The 19,532-nt window shown below is 62.9% G+C and overlaps 1 protein-coding gene across 1 annotated transcript; it reads right to left on the reverse strand.

Moving 5' to 3' along the window:
• Positions 1-4,351: 4,351 nt before the first annotated feature.
• On the reverse strand, positions 4,352-10,124 carry SALL2 (spalt like transcription factor 2). Its single transcript, XM_074982261.1, has 4 exons — positions 10,020-10,124; positions 5,737-7,925; positions 5,228-5,634; positions 4,352-4,615 (listed from the first exon to the last, which is right to left on the reverse strand). The coding sequence occupies exons 1-3, from the start codon at positions 10,033-10,035 to the stop codon at positions 5,254-5,256; spliced, it is 2,586 nt and encodes an 861-aa protein (XP_074838362.1). The 5' UTR covers positions 10,036-10,124; the 3' UTR covers positions 4,352-4,615; positions 5,228-5,253.
• Between the last annotated feature and the right edge of the window lie 9,408 nt (positions 10,125-19,532).

Genomic DNA, 19,532 nt, shown 5'->3' on the forward strand with positions numbered 1-19,532 from the left:
CCGAGCCACGAACCAGAACAACCGGAAGCGCCTGCGGGAGGACGATAATAAGAAGAGCACACTTCCGCTTCCTGCCCACACCGTGAAGCTGGTGCCGCCATCATAGATAGTGGCAAGCGACGGCCATCTTGGTCACGGCGGGGAGGTGTGTGTGTGTAGGCGGCGGCCATCTTGGTTAGGGGTATTTTTTATCGCCGCCATCTTGGTTATCTTCGTGCATAAAGCAGCCATCTTGTTTACTGGCAAACGACGGCCATCTTCGTTTTCGTCTCAAGAGCAGCCATGTTTGACTGGGGCATTCTGAGGGTCCATATTAGTGACGAACACTGATGTCTTGGTAGCCATCTTTCTTACTGGCAAGGAGTCGCCTCGACATCTTTGTAACCAGCACTCATGTGATGTCCTTGGCCGGTCGTTGGCGGGCTGTAGGTGCAGGTGGCTGGCAGCGCCCCAGGTGTCCCCTCACAAGGCAAGGGCCGCCGCCTTATTCATACCTCTCGCATCACCGCGGGGACCCGAGCGCATCACCAGCTCCCTATCGCGAAGCCACAGCGGCCATGTTCGTTCCTGGCGCGAGCCTTTCTATCTGGCGCGCAGAGGTGGCCATCTTTGTCCCTGGCAGCCTGGGCAGAGCCAGGGTCCTTCGCCCCGGGCGGCCCTTGTGACGTGCAGCGGCCTGGCCTCGATCCCGGGGCCCGAGTGTCAGGGCGGAGCCGCAGCTCGCAGCCTCGTCTCCCCTCCCCCGCCTGACTTCCTCCCCCCGCAGCCAGCCCTGGGCTGGGGGGCGGCCCGGGAGCGCCGCGCCACAGGACACGCCCCCAGCTGTGCACGGCGCTGGGGGGGAAGGTGCCTTTGCACATCCCTGAGAGCGTGTGCACGCGTCTGCCTTTGCACACCCCGACAGCGAGCGTGCAAGCGAGCATGTCTGTGCCTGTGTCCATGTCCACCTTTGCAGACCCCTGAGCGTCAGCGCACAAGCGAGCACGTCTGTGTCCGTGTCCATGTCTGCCTTTGCACACCTCTGAGAGCGTGTGCATGAGCGAGCGTGTCCGTGTCCGTGTCCGCCTTTGCAGACTCCTGAGAGCGAGCGCGCGAGCGAGCATGTCCGTGTCCGTGTCCGTGTCCATGTCCGCCTTTGCAGACTTCTGAGAGCGAGCGCGCACGTCCGTGTCCGTGTCCATGTCCACCTTTGAAGATCCCTGAGTGAGCGCACAAGCGAGCACATCCGTGTCCGTGTCCATGTCCGCCTTTGCAGACCCGAGAGTGAGCGCACGAGCGAGCATGTCTGTGTCCGTGTCTATGTCCGCCTTTGCAGACCCGAGAGCATGTGCACGAGCGAGCACATCTGTGTCCATGTCCACGTCTGCCTTTGCACACCCGAGAGCGTGTGCATCAGCGAGCCCGTCTGTGTCCACGTCCACCTTTGCACACAAGTGAGTGTGCATGAACGAGCCCGTCTGTGTCTACGTCCGCCTTTGCACACAAGTGAGTGTGCATGAACGAGCCCGTCTGTGTCTACGTCCGCCTTTGCACACGTGTGCATGAACGAGCCCGTCTGTGTCTACGTCCGCCTTTGCACACGTGTGCATGAACGAGCCCGTCTGTGTCTGTGTCCACGTCCGCCTTTGCACACCCCTGAGCGAGCGCATGCACCTGCGCCTGCCTTTGCACACCGAGAGTGAGTGTGCAAGCGAGCACGCCTGTGTGCGTCCATGTCCGCCTTTGCACACCACTGAGAGCGAACGCATACGTCCACCTTTGCACACCTGAGAGCAAGTGTGCGAGCAAGCACATCTGTGTCTGTCTGCCTTTGCACACCCAAGAATGTGTACGAGTGAGCACATTTGCATCTGTGTCCATGTCTGCCTTTGCACACAACTGAGAGCATGTGCGAGCGAGCACATCTGTGTCCATGTCCATGTCTGCCTTTGCACACCACTGAGAGCGAGCGCACGGGTCCCCCTTTGCACACCTGAGAGCAAGTGAGCACGGCTGTGTCCGTGTCCATGTCCATGTCTGCCTTTGTACACCCCTGAGAGTGAGCGCACATGTCCACCTTTGCATACCCCAAGAGCGAGCGTGCGAGTGAGCACGTCTGTGTCCATGTCCACCTTTGCACACCCAAGAGCGAGTGTGTGAGCGAGCGCATCTGTCTGTGTCCATGTCCGCCTTTGCACACCTGAGAGCGAGTGCACGTGTCCACGTCTGCCTTTGCACACCCCTGTGTGCACAAGCGAGCACATGTGTCCCTGTCCATGTCCGCCTTTGCACACCCGAAAGCGAGTGTTAGTGAGCGCGTCCATGTTGTCTGCCTTTGCACACCTGAGAGAGTGTGAGCAAGCACATCCATGTCATGTCCACCTTTGCACACCTGAGAGCAAGAATGCAAGCGAGCATATCTGTGTCCGTGTCTGCCTTTGCACACCCCGAGTGAGCAAACACGTCCATGTCTGCCTTTGCACACAAGAGTGAGTGTGCATGAGCGAGCACATCTGTGTCCATGTCCGCCTTTGCACATCCCTGAGAGCAAGTGTGTGAGTGCATCCATGTCATGTCCACCTTTGCACACCCAAGACCGAGTGTGCGAGCAAGCATGTCTGTGCCTGCCTTTGCACACTTGAGAGCAAGTGCGCGAACGAGTGCAAGTATGTCTGTGTCGTGTCTGCCTTTGCACACCCCTGACAGCGAGTGTCTGTCTCCATGTCCACATCCGTATCCCACGTCCATGTCCACATTTGCACACCTGGGCAAGTGCATGAGCTAGCCTGTCCGTGTCCGCCTTTGCACACCCAAGAGCAAGCGTGTCTGTGTTCGTGTCCATGTCCACATTTGCACACCCAAGAGCAAGCGCATGCATCCGTCTGTGTCCACGTCTGTGTCTGCCTTTGCACACCCGAGTGAGCACACGAGCATCTACATCCGTGTCCATGTCCTCGTCCATGTCCGCCTTTGCACACCCGAGAACAAGCACGTGAGCGTCCCCGTCTGTGTCCACGTCCCCGTCCGCATTTGCACACCTGAGAGTGAACACACGTGCGTCCACATGTCCATGTCCCCATCCATGTCCGCATTTGCACACCCAAGAGCGAGCACACAAGCATCCACGTGTCCATGTCTGTGCCTGCATTTGCACACCCCTGAGAGCGAGTGAGCGAGCAAGCGCGTCCGTGGTCCATGTCCCCATCCGTGTTTGCACACCCCTGAAAGTGAACGAGCGTGTTGGATCTGTGTCCATGTCCGTGTCTGCATTTGGACACCTCCGAGAGCAAGCAAGTGCATCTGTGTCCACGTCCGTGTCCACCTCCATGTCCGCATTCATCTCCATCTCCACGTCCATGTCTATCTCTATGTCTGTATGCGCCCCTGCGTCCATGTCCGTGCCCATGTCCATGCAATTGGGGCAATTGGGGCAAGGCGAGCTGCTGGACACTGACACATGGGGGGGGGTCCCACTGGGGGGCCCTCCTTTTGGAGAGCTCGAATGTGGGGCACAGGGGGCTCACATCCACGGATCCAGGCTCTCCAGCCCCAGCCCCAGGAGCCTTGAATCTACCTTAGCTCCCACCGTGGGCCAATACCCACCCTCCCGCGCCCTGAGCTCAGCAGGGCTGGGGGCCCACAGGGAGCTGCTCTGCCCCAGCCACGGAGCAGGTGCAAGTGTGGGGCTGGACGGGGGCGGGGGCAGAGGCAGGGAGGGAACGGGAAAAGGACTGGCAGTGGAGGGCAGAGCAGCAGAGCGAAGGGGAGCAGCTCTGGGCATTGGTGCAGGCTTCATTCCCTCTTGGGGGGCTGCCCGGGTAGCTTCAGGCAGGGCCCAGAGTCTTGGGGTTTGTCACGCCACAGCAGCTGAGCGACAGGAGGTTCAGCTGGTGGCGGGGCATGGAGCAAGGCTGGGAGCTGCCCTGCAGGGAGCCGGGCTAGGGGCAGGGAGCATTGCTAGTTCACTGAGAAGCATGCACACAACCTCCCCCCCCACCAAGCCCCAGAGAACACGAGTGTGTTACACACCCAGCTGCATGGGCCTGGCTTGTTAGTGCCAGCCTTGCCAGCCCCAACCCAGGCCACAGCTGCCTGGCCAGGGGGCAGGCACCAGATGTGCCCCGCTCACCCCAGAGATAGGCCACTCTGCCAGAGCTGCCTTCTGCCAACCACTGCAGAGACGTGGACAAGGGAGGCCTGTGACTCTCGCCCGTTGCAGGAGGGAGCCGTGTTGCTGTGTGTGTCCTTGCTGCCCTCCTTGCCATGTGCCCCCTGCTCTGTGTGTGTCACAGATGACTGACTCTCCCACACTCACTCCACCTGGTCCCTGGGGACATTGGGGGAAGAATAAGACTCAAGTCCTGGGGGATTTGTTAAACTGCTTTAATGAGGAGCACAGACGAGGTCTGTCTGTTCCTGGCCAGAGCAGCTGGGCCTTCACTCTACACTAGAGGGGCTTCATTATGGGGCCAGGACAGCTGGGCCAAGCCCTGGTCCCCGCACCAGGGTCCTGCCTCCCGCCCGGCCTCCTCTGAGCTACAGGAAAAGTAAAAGACTAAAATGCCACTAAGATCGGAGGATGGGGCTCACCCAATGGGAGCTGGGGCCTCTTGCAGCAGGCCAGGGCTGGCGCCCCCTGCAGGAGAAAGAGAAACAGATTTAGGGGGCGGTGTTGGGGTTCCATCCTCAGACCCCTCCTGGCTGGGTGTCTGGAGCCTGGCAAGCGAACTCTGACCCTGGAGGGAGCCCTGGTTTGTGTGATAGGAAACCCAACTCCCTCAAACCAAGCCCAAAGGCACCTGACTCCACCGTCTCCAAGGGCTCCTATCCTAAGAACGGCCATACTGGGTCAGACCAAAGGTCCATCCAGCCCAGTATCCTGTCTACCGACAGTGGCCAGTGCCAGGAGCCCCAGAGGAGGAGAACCGAAGACAGTGATCAAGCGATTTGTCTCCTGCCATCTCTCTCCAGCCTTTGACTAAAGGCCAGGGGCACCATACGTTACCCTTGGCTAATAGCCATTTATGGACCTAACCTCCAAAAATTTATCAAGCTCTATTTTAAACTCTGTTAGTTATTTTGAACTCTGTTAAACGCCTCCATCCCTTCTGCCTCCTCGCCCCTCCCCAAGTGACTCAACTTGGCAGGAAACTAGCCGTGACTCTGGGGCAGCCCCCCATCGCAGCTGGTCTGGACTTGGGGGTCAAGCCCCTTCCCTCTGTATCCCCAGGGGAAGCAGGGTCGTTACCTGCTGGGAGCCGCACTGGGTGGTTGCTATTTCTCTGCCTTGCTGTGGCCCTCCGGGGTGGCCTCCCCAGCAGCTGGGGGTCCTCCCAGCGGCTTTTCCTTGGCCTCAGCAGGGGCGGCCTTGCTGGGCACAGGGGCTGGGCCGAAGAGTGCCGGGGGTGCAGAGGAGGAGGAAGGAGGGGCGGCAGTGGGCAGGCCCCTGCAAGTCTTGGCAGCCAGGCCCCCGCCAGCGATGAAAGCCGTGTACTGGTTCCAGAAGGACAGGGGCCCCACCAGCTGTGCCGGCACATCCCGTGCCAGGAAATCCTGCAGCTTCGCCACCCCGCCTGGCGCCACCGGGCCATCCAGGGAAACGTGCCGGCCACGCCGGGCCGTGCCAGAGCTCCACGCCGGGCCGCCCACGGGCACCTGCCACAGGGACAGAGGCATGTGGGGAGCCTGTGAAATGTCAGGCTCCCCCTGCAGGGCGTGGTGCAGGCGGGTCCCAGCCGGGGCAGAGGGGTCCCTTACCTGTTGGTGGGCTGCCAGGATGTGCTTGCGCAGCACTGCCCCGTCGGGGAATCCCTCCTTGCAGACCCCGCAGGTCAGCACCGCCCCCTCCTTAGCCTGGCCAACCTGCGGTTCCTCCACTCCAGCCACGGTTGCCCCCTGCTCCTCGCACTCCTGGGCTCTGTCTCCTCCTCCTCCCTCTGCCTTCTGGGCACTGGGGTCCCCTTCTCCCTCCACAGCAGCCGGGGGGCTCCCTCCTCCGGGGTCAGCTGCTGCCCCCTCTGGCTTCCCAGCATCCTCCTCTTCCTTGGTGTGAGCTGGGGCTTCCTCCTCCGGGCTGGACGCCCCCTCTGAGCCCCCCAGGGCCTTCTCTGTGCCGCTGTCCAGTGAGTCTTCATCACTGCCTTCCTCCTCCTCCTCGTCCTCCTCCGACAGCTCCTCCTCCTCCCTGTGCAGGGTGGGGGGCTGGGCCTGGCTGGGCGCCTTCCCCGGGGCAGTGGGGGGCTCCGGCAGCAGGGCCCCATTGGGGATCTGGCCCCCCAGGTGCATGCGGACGTGCTGCTGCAGGCTGACGGCGTTGGTGAACTTCTTCTGGCAGATGGGGCAGGAGTTCTGGGCGCGGGCGGCTGGGCTGGCCTTGTGGCCCACAAAGTGCGCCCGCAGGTTGCCCCGGGTGGAGAAGGCCCGGCCGCACACCTTGCACTTGAAGGGCCGCTCTCCGCCGTGCTGCCCATAATGCAGGCGCAGCGCCCGTGGGCAGCTCAGCACCCGCAGGCAGATCACGCACTGGTTGGGCCCCGAGGAGGAGGAGGAGGAGGAGGGCGGTGAGGTGGCTGAGGGGCCGGCGCCAGGCGAGGCCCCCTGCCGGTCGATCTTCTCCACCAGCTGCTGCAGCTTGGAGGTCTCCGAGGGGGAGGCTCCAGCCGGCTCCAGCACACACGGGAAGGGGAACCCGGCGCTGCCCGCCTTGAAGTGGTTGGCCAGCAGGGCCCAGCCAGGCAGCTTGCCCAAGGACACCCGGCCCGCCTCGGCTTCTCTCCCGGGTGGGGTGTTCTCGTCCCCCTTGGCCCGCCCCTCGGCCGCCTTCAGCAGCACCAGCTTGTTGAAGACGGGCAGGGTCTGGGCACTGGCGGTGCCCGAGAGCAGAGACAGGCTCTCGGTGGCGCTGAGCCCCTTGCGCTCTGGGGGCGTCGCTTCCTCGCCCGCCTCGGGCCTCTCAGGCGGCACGGCCATGCCGTAGGGCAGCCCGGCGCCTGTCAGCACGTAGTCGAGGTGCTCGGGGACGGGGTGGGGGTTCATCTGGACGTGCGGGTACTTCTCCCGGTGGCGGTGGAAGTGCACCTTGAGGTTGCCCCGGGTAGTGAAGCGGTTGCCACAGATGTTGCACTTGTAGGGCCGCTCGCCCGTGTGCGAGCGCAGGTGGATCTGCAGGGCGCTGTCACTCCCGAAGACCTTGGCGCAGAAGCGGCACTTGTGCCGGCCCCCCGGCTTCTCCTCCGGCCCCGCCTCGGCCCCATTCTTTGGCCGCAGCAGCCCTGGGGAGCTGGCCTGCTCCAGGCCCCGTGCCGCGCCTACGCACTGGGCGGCCAGCAGCCCTGTGGCCGGGAAGGCTGGGGCAAGGATGGGCTCCGCTTTCGGGCCCCGGGCGCTGCCGGGGAAGGGGTGGTAGAGGTGGAAGAAGGTGGGCTTGGGCACCTCTGGGGAGCCCGACACCTGGGTCCTCAACGACTCAGCCTTGATGGAGAAGAGGGGCAAGGGGGCCTTGGGAGGGTGGGAGGCGCCTGGAGTCGGCTCTGAGGCGGCCGGCTGCCCCAGGGATCCCAGCAGCAGCACCTGCCGGCAAATCTCCTCCGTCATCTGCATCTGGTGCAGCTGGCGCTGCTGCAGCACCCGCAGCTCCTCCAGGATCAGGGGGATGTTGAGGTGCCCGGACTGGGGAGGGGCGGCAGGCGGTGGGGGCGGGGGAGGGGGCGGTTCCAGGGCTGCGGGGTTGCTGACCGGAGGAGGTAGCTCAGTCTCCATGCCTGGAGGGCTGTCGGGCCGGGGCTCTGAGGATGAAGAGGAGGAGGAGGAGGAGGAGGAGGAGGAGCCGGCACTGTCTTGCCCATTGGCTGAGGAGGAGGAGGAGGCGGTGGCAGGAGGGGGCTGGTCGGGGGGACGAGTGTCCAGCTCCGTGGGACAGGACGGGGCTTCCTCGTCTCCCGTGTCTCCTGGGGGAGAGAGAGAATCAGACATTGGGGTCAATGCCAATGAGTCTCCAGCACCCCAGAGGTTCTTCAGCAAAACTACAGGCAGCCAAGCCGCCCCCACCCCCCAGGCTGCATGAGACCCCAGGGGTTGCCTCCTCCAACCCTCCGTACAGCCCGACTCCTTCTCCCCTCAAGAGTCCACTTGCAACCTGAGCAGCTGCCTTTCCCTGCATGGTACCCCCTCCCCCGGGGCAGAAGAGAGTCCAGCAGCAGGCTCAGGACCCAGGAGAGAGGGGTCTCCTCCTCCCAGGGTGTATGGACAGAGGGGAGCAGGGGATACGTGGACAGACAGACGGGTGCACAGGAGGGAGAGACCAGAGCACTGCCGCTGACAGACAGACAGAGTGTGCAGAGGATAGATGGACAGAGGCAGAGGGTGCAGGGGATGGACAGACAGACAGAGTGTGCAGAGGATAGATGGACAGAGGCAGAGGGTGCAGGGGATGGACAGACAGACAGAGTGTGCAGAGGATTGATGGACAGAGGCAGAGGGTGCAGGGGATGGACGGACAGACAGAGTGTGCAGAGGATTGATGGACAGAGGCAGAGGGTGCAGGGGATGGACAGACAGACAGAGTGTGCAGAGGATAGATGGACAGAGGCAGAGGGTGCAGGGGATGGACAGACAGACAGAGTGTGCAGAGGATTGATGGACAGAGGCAGAGGGTGCAGGGGATGGACGGACAGACAGAGTGTGCAGAGGGTAGATGGACAGAGGCAGAGGGTGCAGGGGATGGACAGACAGACAGAGTGTGCAGAGGATTGATGGACAGAGGCAGAGGGTGCAGGGGATGGACGGACAGACAGAGTGTGCAGAGGATAGATGGACAGAGGCAGAGGGTGCAGGGGATGGACGGACAGACAGACAGAGTGCGCAGAGGATAGATGGACAGAGGCAGAGGGTGCAGGGGATGGACGGACAGACAGAGTGTGCAGAGGATTGATGGACAGAGGCAGAGGGTGCAGGGGATGGACGGACAGACAGAGTGTGCAGAGGATTGATGGACAGAGGCAGAGGGTGCAGGGGATGGACGGACAGACAGAGTGTGCAGAGGGTAGATGGACAGAGGCAGAGGGTGCAGGGGATGGACAGACAGACAGAGTGTGCAGAGGATTGATGGACAGAGGCAGAGGGTGCAGGGGATGGACGGACAGACAGAGTGTGCAGAGGATAGATGGACAGAGGCAGAGGGTGCAGGGGATGGACGGACAGACAGACAGAGTGCGCAGAGGATAGATGGACAGAGGCAGAGGGTGCAGGGGATGGACGGACAGACAGAGTGTGCAGAGGATTGATGGACAGAGGCAGAGGGTGCAGGGGATGGACGGACAGACAGAGTGTGCAGAGGATTGATGGACAGAGGCAGAGGGTGCAGGGGATGGACAGACAGAGGGTGCAGGGGATGGACAGACAGACAGAGTGCGCAGAGGATAGATGGACAGAGGCAGAGGGTGCAGGGGATGGACGGACAGACAGAGTGTGCAGAGGATTGATGGACAGAGGCAGAGGGTGCAGGGGATGGACGGACAGACAGAGTGTGCAGAGGATTGATGGACAGAGGCAGAGGGTGCAGGGGATGGACAGACAGACAGAGGGTGCAGGGGATGGACGGACAGACAGAGTGCGCAGAGGACAGATGGACAGAGGCAGAGGGTGCAGGGGATGGACGGACAGACAGAGGGAGCAGGGAACACACGGATAGACAGAGTGCTGAACGTGCACGGGCTGCCCAGATGGACAGAAAGGCGCAGGAACAGATGGAGGCGCAAAGGATGGATGGATGGACGGACAGACGGTGCAGAGGCCGCACGGACCAACAGGCATATGGACAAGGGTGTAGGGGAGGGACAGAGGGTGCAGGGGGCGGACACACGGACGGACAGAGGGTGCAGGGGGCGGACACACGGACGGACAGAGGCTGCAGAGGACGGACATACGGACAGGAGGACGCACGACAGAGCCCGGGGACCCCCTCCCTCCCTCCCTCCCTCCTTCGCGGGGGCGGCTGCAGAGGAGGCCCGGAGCCCCCGCCGGGCGCGCAGCAAATACCGCACCTGCGGGCTCCGCCATGGCCCGTGTCCCCCCGCGGGCGCTGGGCCTGCGCGCTCCGGCCGGAGGAGGAGGAGGAGGAGGTGGTGGTGGTGGGAGGAAGCAGGAGGAGCGAGCGGCCGAGGGGAGGAGCCGGAGAGGACCCGACCCGCGGGCTGCAGGGACCCCTGGTGTCCGGAGTGCCGCAGAGCCGGGGGGAGCCTGGTGTGGGCGCTGCCTGCGCCCGGGGTTCCCGATGCCCGGGGGCTTCCCACGCCCATCCAGGGGGTCCCTGCGCGCTGGCGCACGGTGGGGGTCCCCCTCCTGGGCCCCTGCACGCCAAATTCAGAGCAGGGTCCCAAAGCCAGGGCCCTGCAGCTCAAAGCCCGGAGCACCCATAAGGCCAGCAGGGGTCCTTGCACCCCAACACCTGGGGGAGGTCCCCGAGCCCTGACCCCGTGGGGTCCCTGTCCCTCCCTGTTCCCTAATGGCCCCAGCCACCCTGCTCCACACCCCGCAGGCAGACGGGGGAGCCGGGGTGTGGGAGGACATCCTCCGCCCCCCACCCACTGGTTGACCACCTCGCCACACGAGCCCCCTTTCTCTTGCACACCTCTGGTCTCCCCTCCCTGAAAACTACTGGCTGACGGAGACAGCCACCAAGGTGCAAACACGGCACGGCGCAGAGTCGGGGGCAACGGCCACCTCCGCACCTTCGCCAGGCCCTTACCAGCGGCGCCAACGGGAAGGGAACTATCGCCCCAGGCTGCAGAGTGGCCGAGCCCGGTCCTTGGCCACTGTGCAGTTTCTGGAGCCTCCTCCCCGGCTAGGCCCAGCCCTGGCAGACATGCACACAGGCACCTCTGGCAGAGATGGGGTGGCCCAGCTGCTGGGTGGCACCTGTCCCCAGGGTGTGACTTGGCACAGGTCCCTCAAAAAGGTTTCCACCAGTGACCAAGGCTCCCCTCATTTTCTCCCTCCCCTGTGTGGAAAACAACTTGTTCCGCACATGGAGGTGTGCGAGGGCAGCACAAGCAGCAGCAAGACGGGCTGCGGGCGCTCTGATAATCAGCCAGGCAAGTGCACAGCTTACAAGGAACCCTGCCAGCACCCCGGCTTCTGGGGGAGCAGGCGTGAGTGTGCCCAGCTGGGATTGTGCGCAGTGCGTCACGCCTGGGGCCCTGCGGCCTGGCACACACAAGGAGAGCTGGCTAAGGAGGGTCCCTTGGGCAGGCTGGCTCCGACCCAGAAGCCACCCCCAAGGAACCCTGGGCCTGTTTCTCCAGCTTGCTCAGCCACAGCCAAAGGCCCCCACAATAAAAAAAAAACCCCAAACACAAGGCAAGAGCTCCAGGCTCAGGGAGTTACCTAGCAACCCCACAAAGGGCCCCAGGGGGCTAGGACAGGCACAGCTCTTCACAGGGAGGCGGCCGGGGGGACTCATGGTGGGCAAGAGAGAGACAGCCGGACAGCCGTGGAGAGAGGGGATTCCGGAGACAGGAGCATGGAGGGGACAGGCAGACAAACGAAGATGGGAACGGTTTGGAGAAGAGGGTGCATGGGGACAGATATTTGGGATGGGGCAGATGGGGCTGCAGGTGCACAGACATAGGGATGACGGGACAGTGGAGGGGGTGCACAGCTAGATGGGGTTTCAGGGGCAGAGAAGGGGCACATGGATAGTTGGGGTGCAGGGGATACAGATGAGGTGCACAGAAAGTTGGGGTGCAGGGGACAGGAGTGGGGCTCAGGTAGTTGGGGTGCATGGGATACAGATGGGGTGTACAGAAAGTTGGGGTGCAGGGGACACAGGGTGCACAGATATTTGGGGTGCAGGGACAGCAGGGGCTCAGATAGTTGGGGTTCAGGGGATACAAATGAGGTGCATATATAGTTGGGGTGCAGGGGACAGCAGAGGGGGAGCTCAGTTGGAGTGCAGGGGACAGAGGAGCCGTGCACAGATAGTTGGGGTGCAGGGACAGAGGAGAGGGTGTGGGGGATACAGAGGAAGGGACTCAGTTGGGGTGCAGGGGACACAGATGGGGTGCACAGGAAACTGTGCACAGGAAACTGTGGAAGGGTGCACAAATCATTGGAGTGCAAGGAACAGCAGAGGAGCACCCACATAGTTCGGGTGCAGCAGATACAGAGGAGGAGTTCAAATTGTTGGGGTGCAGGGGACACAGATGAGGTGCACAGATCGTTGGGGTGCAGGGGACACAGATGAGAGGCTCAGTTCGGGTGCAGGGGACACGGGGTGCAGGGGACAGAGGAGGGGTGCACAGATAGTTGGGCCGCAGGGGACACAGTTAGGGTGCACAGATCGTTGGAGTGCAGGGGAGACAAATGAGGGGCTCAGTTGGGGTGTCGGGGACACAGAGGGGTGCACAGGACACAGATGAGGGGCTCAGTTGGGGTTCAGGGGGCACAGAGGAGGGGTGCACAGATCATTGGGGTGTGGAGGACAGAGGAGTACACAGACAGTTGGGGTGCAGCGGACACAGTAGGGGTGCACTGCTAGTGGGGTCGGGGGCAGAGGAGGGAAGCACAGACAATTGGGGTGCAGGAGACAGACGAGGGGCTCATTTGGGGCACAGAGGACACAGGGTGCACAGGACACAGATGAGGCGCTCAGTTGGGGCGCAGGGGGCACAGGGGTGCACAGATAGTTGGGGTGCAGAGAACAGCAGAGGAGGACTCAGATCGTTGGGGTGCAGGGGACAGGAAGGGTGCACAGACAGTTGGGGTGCAGAGATACAAAGGAGGGGCTTAGATCACTGGGGTGTGGGGCACAGAGGGGTGCACACACAGTTGGGGTACACACAGTTGGGGTGCAGGGGGCACACAGAGGGGGCATAGTTGGGGTGCAGGACACTCAGGGGGCCCACACACCATTGGGGTGCAGGGCACACACGGGGGGCACACACACCGTTGGGGTGCAGGGGACACATGGGGGGCACACACCATTGGGGTGCAGGGGGGCACACGGGGGGTGCACACACTGTTGGGGTGCAGGGAGCACACACAGAGGGGAGCATACACACCGTTGGGGTGCAGGGCACATGGGGGGCACACACACCATTGGGGTGCAGGGCACACACGGGGGGGCGCACACACCGTTGGGGTGCACGGAGCACACACAGAGGGGGGAACACACACCATTGGGATGCAGGGGGCACACGGGGTGCACACACCGTTGGGGTGCAGGGCACACACAGAGAGGGCACACACACAGTTGGGGTGCAGGGGGCACACACACCATTAGGGTGCAGGGGGCACACAGGGGGTGCACACACCATTGAGGTGCAGGGCACATACCATTGGGGTGCAGGGGGCGCACAGAGGGGGGGCGCACACACAATTGGGGTGCAGGGCACACGGGGGGCACACACCATTGGGGTGCAGGGCACACAGAGGGGGCGCACATACCATTGGGGTGCAGGGCACACACAAAGGGGGGCGCAGGGCACACACAGAGGGGGCGCACATACCGTTGGCGTGCAGGGCACACACCGTTGGGGTGCAGGGCACACAGTTGGGGTGCGGGGCACACGGGGGCGCACACACACCGTTGGGGTGCGGGGCACACACAGAGAGGGGCACACACACCGTTGGGGTGCAGGGCACACACAGATGGGGGCACACACACCGTTGGGGTGCAGGGGGCACACACCATTGGGGTGCGGGGCACACACAGTTGGGGTGCAGGGCACATGGGGGGCACACACACCATTGGGGTGTAAGGCACCCACAAAGGGGGGCGCACACACCGTTGGGGTGCAGGGCGCACGAGGGGCACACACACCGTTGGGGTGCACGGCGCACACAGATGGGGGCGCACACACTGTTGGGGTGCAGGGGGCACACAGGGGGGCACACACCATTGGGGTGCACGGCACACACAGATGGGGCGCACACGCCGTTGGGGTGCAGGGGGCACACAGGGGACACACACACCATTGGGGTGCTGGGGGCACACAGGGGGGCACACACACACCGTTGGGGTGCACGGCACACACAGATGGGGGCGCACACACCGTTGGGGTGCAGGGGACACACGGGGGGCACACACCATTGGGGTGCACACGGGGGGCACACACACCGTTGGGGTGCAGGGGGCACACAGATGGGGGCACACACACCGTTGGGGTGCACGGCACACAGATGGGGGCGCACACACCATTGGGGTGCACACAGATGGGGGTGCACACACCGTTGGGGTGCAGGGGGCACACAGGGGGTGCACACACCGTTGGGGTGCACACAGGGGGGCCCACACACCGTTGGGGTGCATGGCACACACAGATGGGGGCGCACACACCGTTGGGGTGCAGAGGGCACACGGGGGGCACACACCATTGGGGTGCAGGGCACACGGGGCACACACACACCGTTGGGGTGCACGGCACACACAGATGGGGGCGCACACACCGTTGGGGTGCAGAGGGCACACAGGGGGCGCACACACCGTTGGGGTGCAGGGCACACGGGGGGCACACACCATTGGGGTGCAGGGCACACGGGGCACACACACACCGTTGGGGTGCACGGCACACACAGATGGGGGCGCACACACCGTTGGGGTGCAGGGGACACACGGGGGGCACACACCATTGGGGTGCACACGGGGGGCACACACACCGTTGGGGTGCAGGGGGCACACAGATAGGGGCACACACACCGTTGGGGTGCACGGCACACGGGGGGCACACACCATTGGGGTGCACACAGGGGTCACACACACCGTTGGGGTGCACGGCGCACACAGATGGGGGCGCACACACCGTTAGGGTGCAGGGCACACGGGGGGCACACACCATTGGGGTGCACACAGATGGGGGCGCACACACCGTTGGGGTGCAGGGGGCACACGGGGGCGCACACACCGTTGGGGTGCACGGCACACACAGATGGGGGCGCACACACCGTTGGGGTGCAGGGCACACGGGGGGCACACACCATTGGGGTGCACACAGGGGGGCACACACACACCGTTGGGGTGCACGGCACACACAGATGGGGGCGCACACACCGTTGGGGTGCAGGGCACACGGGGCCGGATGGGGCCGCAGGGGAGGCGAGAGGGCCCCGCCGCGCCTGGGAGCTGGAGACTTTGGCGAGTTTCACGAAGTTTGGAGCCGCTCCCGCCCCGCGCCCCCGCGCTCGCAGCACCTGCCGCCCCCCCGGCCGCACCCACCGGCGTCGGAGCCCGTGGAGCCGTCGCAGTCCGAGACGAGGTGCTGGGGCTTGCGCTGCTTGCGGCGAGACATCCCCGCGGGGGCGGCCCGGCCCGGCCGCGCGGTGGGAGCCCGCGGGCAGCGGGGCGCTCCCAGGCCGGCTCCCTGGACACGCCTCCTCCTGTGCGCCCCGCGTGGGCAAGTCCCCAGCCGGCCGCTCGCTCCGGTCTCTTTTGTGCCTGGGGCTGGGAGGGCTCCTTAACCCCTTCCTGCCGGCCCAGGCCCAGCGGGGGCCGGGGGGCTACTTACCCAGGCCGGGTCCTGCCGCGGTGCTGAGCCCCCATGAATGGAGGATGCTGAGATGCAGCTGCCTCTGGGGTGGAGCCAGGGGAAGTTTAACAGCTGCAGAAAAGGGGGCTCTGTGCACCTCTGTTTGTGTCCCATAGGCCTGGTACCCTGCAGCTGGGCTGGGTCCAAACCCTGAGCCAGGCGCCTGGGCACAGAGCCTCATAGCCAGGTGAACCTGCGGGCAGGACAGGGCGAGGGCCTACTCGGAACATGGCCCTTAATTCCCCAACAAGGGCAAAGCCAGTTTCCTTTCCCAGCTCCCCAAGGGGCTCAACTTCGCCACAGGCAGCTTGGCTCCCCACACATGGGGGGTGCCCGCTCCTGTACCCCTCACCCCATGTCTGCAGTGAGATCCCCATGGCCCCCACCTCCTCTAGGCCTGGCTCACCGCCCGCGCCCCACTCCCCGCTCTCCAATGTCCCCGTTACACCCTTCCTTCCTCCCTTCTTTTCACCTCTTCCCCGTGGCCTCCTGACCTCCCCCACTGCCACAAAGGCCCGGGCCTGGCGGAGCTGGCGCTGCGCGAATGCTAATGAGGCTGCAGCACAAAGGGGGAAAAGATTTCGCCTGCAGTGGTGCAGGGGAGAACAAACCCCTCAGAAAGGACCCCTTTGAGCCGGGCTGGCGGCTGTGTGTGGCGGAGGCGTGGGGGAGGGGACTCTGAGAACCTCCTGAGGAGCTGGCCCTGGGAGCCAGGCCTGCCTCTTCCATTCATGGGGCTGAGCGGAGGCCCCAGGGGCTGGGCAGAGTGGGAAGGGGGCTATGTAATGGGTAGGGGGCTGTGCCCCCCAAAAGGGCCTTTCCCTGTAGAAACAAGGTGCAGGGTATGTGGGTGGTGGGAGGGACAGCTACCATTGGGCCATGCTGTCTGTACCAATGGGGTGCTGGGGACATAGGAGGGGTGCACAGATACTTGGGGTGCAGGGGACAGAGTGGGTGGGTGGGCAGTAGTTAGCATCGGGCCATGCTGTGTATACCAATGGGGTGCAGGGGACATAGGAGGGGTACACAGATACTTGGGGTACAGGGGACTGTGTGTGGGGGGTGGGGTGGGGAGTTGCTAGCATCAGGCCATGCTGTCTGTACCAATGGGGTGCTGGGGACATAGGAGGGGTGCACAGACACTTGGGGTGCAGGGGACAGTGTGTGTGGGTGAGGGGGGTGGGGAGTTGCTAGCATCGGGCCATGCTGTGTATACCAATGGGGTGCAGGGGACATAGGAGGGGTACACAGATACTTGGGGTACAGGGGACTGTGTGTGGGGGGTGGGGTGGGGAGTTGCTAGCATCGGGCCATGCTGTCTGTACCAATGGGGTGCTGGGGACTTGGGGGGGTGCACAGACACTTGGGGTGCAGGGGACAGTGTGTGTGTGTGAGGGGGGTGGGGAGTTGCTAGCATCGGGCCATGCTGTCTGTACCAATGGGGTGCTGGGGACTTGGGGGGGTGCACAGACACTTGGGGTGCAGGGGACAGTGTGTGTGTGCGTGTGCATGTGCACGCATGCCCACAGGTGTACCTGTTTGTCTCTCTCTGGATGTGTCTGTGTGTCCTTTTTTGTCTGCCTGTGCCTGTGCGACCATGGGGATGTGTGTGTGTGTGTGCGGCTGTGTGCACCTGCACGCGTGTTTGCGTGTGCACCCCTGCCTGTGGGGGGCGAGACGTGGGCTGGATATTGAGCCCATCTAAAGCACAACCATCTCCATGAGCGCCGCCCTGGCTGAGGCTGACAGCCACCTGCTGTCGACCTGGACCTCTCTCTGTGCCTGAGGTCTGCTGCGGCCCAATGCTGGGGCAGCACCCTGGGCAGGGGAGCAGCCAACCCCCATTGGGATGCTGCAGTCTAATGCTCTGTTCTGACTGCTTCCCTGGGCTTTCTGGGGGGGCAGGGGGACCCACCTGGGCATGAAAAGGCCATACATTTGTGGGGCTGCTGCTCGTGTGTGTGTGTGTGTGTGTGTGTGTGTGTGTGTATGCACGCCCACAGTTGGGGGCTGCTGCTTGTGTGTGTGTGTATGTGCGTGTGCATTTGTGGGGCTGCTGCTCGTGTGTGTGTGTGTGTGTGTGTGTGTGTGTGTGTGTGTGTGTGTATGCACGCCCACAGTTGGGGGCTGCTGCTTGTGTGTGTGTATGTGCGTGTGCATTTGTGGGGCTGCTGCTTGTGTGTGTGTGTGTGTGTGTGTGTGTGTATGCACGCCCACAGTTGGGGGCTGCTGCTTGTGTGTGTGTATGTGCGTGTGCATTTGTGGGGCTGCTGCTTGTGTGTGTGTGTGTGTGTGTATGCACGCCCACAGTTGGGGGCTGCTGCTTGTGTGTGTGTGTGTGTGTGTGTGTGTGTATGCACGCCCACAGTTGGGGGCTGCTGCTTGTGTGTGTGTGTGTGTGTGTGTGTATGTGCGTATGCATTTGTGGGGCTGCTGCTCGTTTGTGTGTGTGCGTGCATTTGTGGGGCTGCTGCTCGTTTGTGTGTGTGTGTGTGTGTGTGCATGCACTTGTGGGGCTGCTGCTCGTTTGTGTGCGCGCGTGCGCGCACAGTTGTGGGGCTGCTGTTTGTGTGTGTGTGTGTGTGTGTGTGTGTGTGTGCATATGCATTTGTGGGGCTGCTGCTCATTCGTGTGTGTGTGTGTATGCACGCACACAGTTGTGGGGCTGCTGCTTTTGTGTGAGTGTGTGTATGCATTTGTGAGGCTGCTGCTTGTTTGTGCATGCGCATGCACGCATATGTGGGGCAGCTGCTCGCGTGTGCACGTGCGTGTGTGTGCGCGTACACACCCACGTGTGCGTACATGTACAGGGAACCAGTGAAACTTACATAGGCATTTCGGCTGCTCTGGGCTCCTAGCCGAGAGCAAGGAGGCCATAGCCTGGCTGGGATACATCCCTCCTGCCCCGGATGGGCTGCACCTGAAGCAGCGTCACCGACTCGCCTCTGGACGGGCGTGTGGGTGGAAGGGAGGCCTAAATCCTACTTAGACAGCTGCATAGGACACCTCACCACCAGGCTGGCCGAGGAGGTGCAGCAGGAGACAGAAGAGCCAGTGGTGTGGGGGACCACTGAGAAAGATAGGGAATAGGCCAGGGAACAGGCTGTTGCCCCTCTATAGATAGTCTATGGTGCACCCGCCGCTGGAACGCTGCCTGCAGGTGTGTCGCCCCCGCGCCAAAACCGACAAGACGGCTGGAATTGGAAGAGACACAGAAGAGGACAACAAGACTGCTGGGGGTGTGGGCCAGCTGCCAGCGGGGTGGGGGGTACATAAAGAGACGACTGGGGGAAGCGATGGAAGTGCATAACACCATGCCTGGAGGGGGAGAAGTGAATGAGGAAGCGCGACCTAACTCCTGCCCACAACACATGGACTAAGGGCCACCAAACAACAAAAAGAAGTTTCGCGTCACTCCAAGCAAAGTCAGCTGCAGAACTTGCCAGACAACAACAGGGTCCTAAAGAGAGCTAGATGCATTCACAGAGGATAGGTCCCTCCATGGCTATTAGCCAGGCTGGCCGGGGCGGGGGGTGTCCCCAGCCTCTTTGTCACAAGCTGGGAATGGGCAAAGGGAGGGATCCCTTGAGGGTTCCCTGTTCTGTTCACTCCCTCTGGGGCACCGGGCTTTGGCCACCGTCGGCAGATGGGATGCTGGGCTGGATGGACCTTTGGTCTGAGTCAGTGGGGTTGTGCTTATGCCAGTTGTTAATCACCTCAGGGTTCAAGAGTGTGATCAATACTCTTTACGGGGGCAGAATTGTGAGCCACACCTGGGTCTGAGTGTGATGAGCATCGGCATCGGTTACAAGAGGAAAACCGCAATCATCAGTCACCTCTGGATGTGTGAATAGGGTCACAATCAAACACCACGTCTGAGCTGCTGATTACAGCGCACAATCAAGAGCCACAACTAGCTGTGTGAGCGTGATACTACTGTGAGTCACACGGGGGTTGGTGAATCAGTGCAGGTGTAAGCCCCATCCAGAGGGCTGGTTATGATAACGAGTGCAACAATACATTTTGGACAAA

The sequence above is a fragment of the Carettochelys insculpta genome, chromosome 32 (assembly GCF_033958435.1).
Source record: "Carettochelys insculpta isolate YL-2023 chromosome 32, ASM3395843v1, whole genome shotgun sequence".
In the NCBI taxonomy this organism is placed as follows: Eukaryota; Metazoa; Chordata; order Testudines; family Carettochelyidae; genus Carettochelys; species Carettochelys insculpta.